Here is a 7,927-nt window from a genome sequence, read left to right as displayed (position 1 = left end):
ACCCTGATAGAGTATGAAAATCTTTGTGTTATTCATAAAACTACAAGTTTTAGTCGCTTCTATTTTAGGGACAATGAAAAACAGAAATTAAATTTTTTTATAGCTTCAATTTCTGTTAAAAATATATCAAAATCTCAATTCAAGAATATTTCAAAACTTCATTTTTAATGGTTTTCAATATTTCCTTGAAAATTTCCTGCCATGAATTCTGCACACATAAATTGTAATCATTTGTGGTGATACATCCTTTTAATTATTTTTAATTAATTCTAGAATTAAATATATATTAATTTATTGATTGATATAAAACATATTCATATTAGTTATTTTACAAACCGAAACAATTACTTATAATTTTACCAACTACTAATAAATAAACAGCAATAGAAAATAATAAACGTAGACTAAACAGGCGTTTAAAGTGCTGAAGTGACTCTCAACTCACCATGAATATGAAATTATCATTCTTGAATGATTTGAATTAAATTAAAAACATTTAAACTTTGTATGTATTATTAGGAATGATTTTGTTTGTAGGCCGTAGGTGAAGTGATATAAAATAAACAGCAAAAATAATTTTGTGTATTTGAAGAATAAAGCAAGAGAGGAGAATCTCCAAAGTAGAGGCACATGTATGATGCAAGTAGATGTTTGGTCACGTGGAGTTCGGCGGATATTCTGAGAGATGTCAAAATTCACTTCTGGATAGACGTCATTGGACCCTACAAATTTAATGATAGTCCATGGACATTCATGTTTGTGATTGTACGGTCAACATATGGTAGACTCACATGTCTCCCTCTCTCACTATTCTAAAAGATGCTTTTGCTGCCTCATATATTTTCGTTTCGGATAAACCTACAAAAATACCCAATATTATAAATTGGCCAATTTTACTCTAAAAATTTAATAAATTTGGTCATTGTACTTACTAAGTATAAAAGTTGAACTAATTTTAAATTGTTATTAATGTAATACTATATACAATTATAAATCTCGTTATCTCCATACCATATTTATATCATGTATCATTCATTAGTAGTAGTAGAGATGTTAACATAGGGTACCCGTAGATAGTGACAATATCAAACTTTTACCCGTTTACTTTTTTATCATCCATACTCATCCGATTACCCTAACAGATATACTTTATGAATCTCATACCCGTCTCATTTAAATTGTAAGTGCCCTTACCTATTAAGGATCAATACATAAAATAAAAATATTACAAATTTAACAAAAGATAAATTTAATAAACCATCCATAAATAATCTATCTACAAAGTTAACAAATATTCCAAATTCAAAAATTCTAAATCAACATTAATCAATAAAAATAAATTGGCGTAGTGGTAAAAGTTAATGGATGAAAGTCAAATATATGGCTGGTACTAGGTAACATGTACCCTAGAGGTATTCTCATACCCGCCACAAGTAATTTTTTTGAGCCCATACCCTTTTATATAAGGTACCGATAATCCCATTAGGATCGGATAATACCGAATACCCGCAAGTAGCATACCCGTTGTTATCTCTAATCAGTAACAGATAAAAAAAAACGTGTACACCAATAAATTAAAAATTAAAAATTATCTCATGTTTTACACCAAATCAAATATACAGTACATACAAAATATTTTTAAAATTTTATTTTTTTCAAATTTACATGTATTCTTAATTTATTATTTTTTTTTTTGAAACAAATTCTTAATTTATTATTGATGAGTAACAACATGATACACAATGAAATATAAACAACAAAATTCACAACTGCATAGAATATAATTGTAATTAAAAGTAAAATTGAAAATTGATTCATTTAGGATACAATAAGGATACAATTTGTAGTATTTATGACTTGAGAGTAAAATTAGGGGTTGGGATTTTTTTCTTCTCGAAATTTATTGGATCCACCAATGTAATTAAGGGACTTTTAACGATCGAATTTGATCATTTAATGTTAGATATAGACTTATTAGATCTAAGTCTTAAGATTATTTTAGTTTCTACTATAGGATTCCAATAAGTTTAAGTTTAATTATTTATAAGAATCCATATGAATATCACTAATCAAACATATCACACTTGAATATATGTAATATTTTTTAATTATTGAAGATTAATTTGATAGGCTATCAAGAATTTGGATATAGTGAAAGAAAAAATGGTTTATAATACATAGAGAATTCTTAAATTCAGCTCAAAAAGAAAAATGATTGACATCTGTCTCATCAATCTCATGAACTTACTTAAAAATGAATTTATTGACATTTTAAACTTATTTAGTTATCTGGATTTGTTTAAAGTGATTTATATTTTAATTTCTTCAAATTCTCTCTTGCTCTATAACATATACTTAGAGCATATTTAAAAGACTCTTAGTTTACTCCTTAAAACTAATATAAACAATTGACTCTTAATCATTTAAGAGTATTAAAATATATATCATCTCCAACAATACTCATTATACTCACAACTTATTTATTTATTAAATTTATTATGTATTGTAATATTTATCAACAATGAAGGAGGAACTTCTCAAATTATTAATAAAAAAATGAAATAACAAAAGAACTAGGAATGAACAAACTCCTCAATAATAGATAATGAATGAAAACTCTTTAGTGATTTGAGAAGTGGGTAAAAATCCACTGAGATTATTTTTAATCTAAAAACTCTTTAAAATTTAACTTAAGAGCTCATACTCTTTGGGGATCAATCATGTTACTTTAACCAAGTTCAAAGAGATAGCAAGACACCTTGTAAGTTTAAAAAGACCGTTTTTTAACCAAATTTATAAGACACCTGATGTATAAAGCCAAAAAAAAAAAAAAATTGAATATATTTGTTGAGTCATAATTTATTTGAAATAGCATGCTAGTTAGACCATAAAATAAGACATGAACGTTGCCTAACAATATTTAGGTCGTTCAAAATGTGATTAAAATTGACTAATAATATGTCAAATATTGTTCAAGATAATATAAAAAAGCCATTTGACTTGAAATAGCACTATATGTGAATACGACTAATTATGAAATGCATCCATTTGTCAACTATTATTAATAAAAATATGCACCCTTTCTGTCACCAATCATATTTTCCTATTCCAATTATTAGATGCCCTTGGATCGGAAAATAATAATTTCTTTTAGTATTTAACAATTTTGATTGAATCCAATTTATCAAGATATCATATTTCAAATAAAAAAATTATTTAAAAGTACTCCACATACATATTTACAATTCCATTATTCCATATATCATATTTTGCAGTATAAAATCTCCTTATACTTATATAATTCTTAACATGTCTAAAAAATTACTATAATATTAGCACAATTATTCTTCGATTCCAAGGGAGGCATTTCATACTAAACCATGTATAAGAATCTAATGAGGAAAGAAATGATCAAAATGAATACTTTCATATATAATCAAAGGAGACGAAGTACAAAAGCAAATTTGTAATTATAAGTAGAATGGATGTTTGCCAACAGCTGAACTGAGTCAGGCCTTGTTCCCGCTTTGCAAGATAAAAAAGACAATGCATTATTTATATGCATACTCCAGTCCAGTTCTACCTTGAAAACACAGACAATCTAAAGTTTATTTTCTGTTTAAATTCACAACAATTCAAGCAAAGTGATAATTTAAGTTTGTCCTTTTACAGGTTAATAATTCACAATTAAATTAAGCTAAAGCCTTTCAACTGTCCTACACTATCAAATAAAAGTATACTGATCTTTGTCCCTTTAGATTTTGTATATCGCTTCTCTATATGTAGTAGATAAGCTCATGAGTGGGGATCTAACTATGTTTTGCTAGTAAATGCAAAGGAGATTTATTTCCCAGTTCAGTTAATTTATACTTTTGGTGACAGGAAAGGGAGATATTAAACATGCATAACTATATATTAAAACTCGGAAAGTGCCTCTTACCTTATATCGATTCTACATCGTTGTTAATGTTGGAGAAACCACTTTGGGATGATTGTTGATTGATATCACCTCCTTGTTTGAGCAAGAGCCAAGTCGGATACTGACAATGTTCCAGAATCATCAACGTCAAGGTTCTCAAACTCCTCCATTACAAGAGATATATCTTGTTCGGTTATCTTACCCATCTCTTTCAGCTTATACACAACAAACTCGCTAGCCCTATGAAATGGTAGGAAATATAAGTTAGCTATATTACCAGTGATCAACATGTCGATTGAACGATGAATATTAAATAGAGCACGATAGATAAATTATGATACGACCAATCAGCAACAGATTGGCATGAAATCCTTAAGGTAATGCAGACTTAACTTACCCAACAACTCCATCATCATCTATATCAGCTGCCTCCAAATCTACGTTGGTTGTCTTTCTAGTAAGAACCCAGTTAACAAGTGCCTTTTGTTTGGTTTCACTGAGTACCTCAGCAACATAGAGAAAACACAGACCTAAAATGAGGGTACTGATCATTATCCAAAATATGGCGAAAACACGTCCAGCTCTTGTTGAGAAGCTCTGATCTCCATAACCTAAGGTCGTGATAGTTGAACATACACAATAGATAGCATCAATTGGGTCCATGCCCTCAACATGAAGCAGGAAAATGGTTCCAATAACCATAAGGAATGAAAGCATGGCTACAGCCAAGATGCACTTGTATCTGACTCTGTTTGATTCGATTTGGTTTATGCTTTTGCATAGACCCAAGTTTTTATGCCTGTTTAGGGCATTAACTAGCAGCAGTTCCTGCTTTTCTACCAGGTAGTCCGCTGCTCTGCTTAACATTAGTGCACCAATTGCCATACCTGAGAAGACAAAAATAGATGCCAGTATCTTTACTAAGGAAGTCTTCGGCACAAGATCCCCGTAACCCACAGTTGTCATTGTCACAACACAGAAATAAACAGCATCTATAATTGGACTCGTTTTCGTCCCTTCAATATCATCCCTGACCAAGTAAAAGCACAAGGTACCAACACCCAAGTAGATACCCAAGTAAAGACCTACTATCCGGATATTTGTGTGGAGTGACCCAAAAATAGATTCAGGGCGCTTAAGTGAGACATCGTCAACAATATCAGAAGGAACATAGTCCGCTGGAGGAGCACTTTTAATACGGCGAAATCTTCTTCTGGTGCGAGCGTGTGTACTATTTGTTTGAAGATTGGAATCCACTGGCCCTGGCAGTAAGGGCTGTTTCACACCATTGGAGGCCATTGAGATAATATAACAAAAGTATAACTCTCTTAATAAACCTGCATAGAATTGGACATCTTGAGCTCCAGTTGGGAACTAACAATAATATCTAAAGAAGGATGTCAACAAAACAGAGACTAACCTCAAGCATGAAAGCATTTATGATAATATGTAGGTGTAAATATTTTGCACATGGAGCATATTTTGCTAAATTTCAATGTGTGGACTAGTTCATTAGAGATTTCCATTTAAAACAACAAAAGAGAAGAACATGAGCAGATAGGGAAAATATCAGACTATAAATACTGCAAATAAAACATTCAACCTTAAATAAAAAATTTAGCCACTTTCCCAAAATAAACTCTCATAAAGAGAAAATTTTCTTTCTTCAGACCATGAGATCCAATCTTACATATCACATCCTATTCCAGATATAGAAAATCCGATTTTCATCTTTTCTACATTTAGTCACTTATTTTTTTTACCTTTAACACAAAGCAGTATGTCATAACGAAGAAACTCTTATTAGAAACGATTTTACACAAATCAGTACAACCTAATCATCATAAAGTGAAGGGTGAATGGAAAAAAGGCCAGTTAGCTAATCACTTTTTTAATCATTCCAGCGTCCAAAATCTGCAGGTGAACATTCAAATAGAATTGAAGTTTCAATAAAAAAAGTTAAGGAAAAGGATTGATAGAATATCATAACTATATCAAAGAAAATAACTGAAAGAAAGAACGAAGTGGCAGAGCGCAGGGGAATTTAAAGTGCGAATTAGTAGAGAAATTTAAAATCAACTTCCTCCCTATACGTTTTAATAAATCTATGCCGCGACAAATCCTGCAACCTCCTCACTAAACAATGAAATCGGGTCTCTATTCAACACGGGAGGTATTATGGACATGAGTATTCGAAATTTTGTATATCAATCCAAATTTCAAAAATAGATTTCCTTTTTCATCTACTTGGTCTTCACTGTGTACAGATCAATGTATGTCATTCACGAGCAAAAATCATTCGATAATTCGTGCAAAAACAGGGGGATTCTAATTCTCATCCAAATTCTGACAGGATCCAGATTTTCACATAGAACTAAAGAACAGATGCGAAAAAAAGAGAGAAGAAGAAGAAGGGAGTTCCAGAATACACAAGAACATATGCGAAAAAGACATAAAATGGCGAGTTGCGGTGAATACTGGACTCAGCCCAGCAGTATTAACCTAGGAAAGTTTCGAACACAAAGCACGATATGGTTTCAATTCAAGACAAAAATAAAACAAGAAAGTTGGAGGGAGTTAGAAATTACCTGAGGAGGAAGAACTGCATCAAGTTTTGAATACATTTTGATGTTTGATTAAGAAAATGTTGAGAGAATACAATGGAAGATCGCTGTGTGTAGTCTGTACTTTAAACTTCTTCGGATCTTATCTGCGGTCCAATTGGAGATTTATCAAAGCTTTCTGTGCCTTCGGTTTTGCTCTTATTTCGTTAACAAAACTAATAAATTAGTTAGTTGGGACTTCACTTTTTGTTTATTAGCGATACGTATAATTAAATTCAACTTTAACCATCAACTTATTCAAATATACGTACCACTGTGATATTATGCTAAAATGTAAAATATACCCTAGTGACAGTGAGAACTAATTTTATATGTTAAAAGGTCAATGTAATTTTACTCCTAGTTTGAGCAGTATAGTAAATTCACATCTAATATTCGTAGTAAAACACAAATTTACCTATGCATTAAAAAAAAGCCCTAGTGGTCCTCCTACGCTACTTCCTCTCTGAAAGGAAGTTAGTGCCGCCGCCAATATTGGCCGATTTGCAGCCAATTTCGATCGAGTCTGCGATTTTCTCCAGACCTTTTCATAAGAACTAGTTAAATTTCAACTTCATGGATGCAAATATCGATGAACTCCTCAGCAAGGTGACCTTGAATGAAGGCGAAGATGAGATTGTGGAGAATGTTCAGGAAACGGATCAACAGGAACGCTGGTGTGTAACATGTTGAATTCTTACTCAAAAACCTCTGAACATCCGTATATTGTCGTCAGCCCTCAGGGGCCAATGGCGAATGAACCGCTTTCTGATAGAGGAGGGTGAGGATGGACGATTTGTTTGTGAGTTTAAGTCAAGGCGCGATAGAGACAGAATTCTCCGTGACGGCCCGTGGATTTTCGAACGTAACATGATCATATTGGCTGGAGTACATGGCCATGAAAAACCATCTGAGATACCCCTCAATCACTGTCCTATGTGGGTAAGAATATACGACTTACCTTTCAACCAGCGGAATCAGTCAATGTTACAAGCAATTGGATCAAAAATAGGTATTGTCATTCAACTATTGGATAATGAAACCAATACTATAGGGAAATATGTGAGAATCCGGATTAATATTGATGTTCAGAAACCACTGCTCAGAAAGATACGAGTACGAAACAGCAAAGGGGATCCGGGATGGGTCTTCTTCAGGTATGAACGACTGTCCAATTATTGCTATTGGTGTGGGATTCTAGGACACACTTGTTGGTCCCTTATAATATTACAAGTATAGTTCCAAGGGGGGGTTAGGAACTATTTAAAAAATTTTAATTAGGGCAGACTTCTTTTTCGTGAGAAAAAGGTTTTAACAGCGGCGCTGAGTGAATAGCAAGATACTGGCTTAGTCAACTGGTGACTAGGTCAGTTTCTTTACTTGAGTCAGGAGATAGCACTTAGAG

The 7,927-nt window shown here is 32.2% G+C and overlaps 1 protein-coding gene across 4 annotated transcripts; it reads right to left on the bottom strand.

The window, feature by feature from the left end:
• Window positions 1–493: 493 nt before the first annotated feature.
• On the bottom strand, window positions 494–6,701 carry LOC136219239 (two-pore potassium channel 1). Of its 4 annotated transcripts, none has more exons than XM_066006563.1 (4): window positions 6,508–6,701; window positions 4,317–5,256; window positions 3,941–4,159; window positions 494–858 (listed from the first exon to the last, which is right to left on the bottom strand). In XM_066006563.1, exons 2-3 carry the CDS (start codon window positions 5,216–5,218, stop codon window positions 4,006–4,008), a joined length of 1,056 nt encoding a protein of 351 aa, XP_065862635.1. In that variant the 5' UTR covers window positions 5,219–5,256; window positions 6,508–6,701; the 3' UTR covers window positions 494–858; window positions 3,941–4,005. The 4 variants fall into 4 exon arrangements, with proteins under 4 accessions (XP_065862635.1, XP_065862634.1, XP_065862636.1 ...); XM_066006562.1 differs by lacking the exon at window positions 494–858 and adding an exon at window positions 3,311–3,579; XM_066006564.1 differs by lacking the exon at window positions 494–858 and adding an exon at window positions 3,311–3,525.
• Window positions 6,702–7,927: the final 1,226 nt, after the last annotated feature.

This window comes from Euphorbia lathyris, chromosome 2 (assembly GCF_963576675.1).
Source record: "Euphorbia lathyris chromosome 2, ddEupLath1.1, whole genome shotgun sequence".
Classification (NCBI taxonomy): domain Eukaryota; kingdom Viridiplantae; phylum Streptophyta; class Magnoliopsida; order Malpighiales; family Euphorbiaceae; genus Euphorbia; species Euphorbia lathyris.
This window is presented reverse-complemented; position numbering and strand designations above follow the sequence as displayed.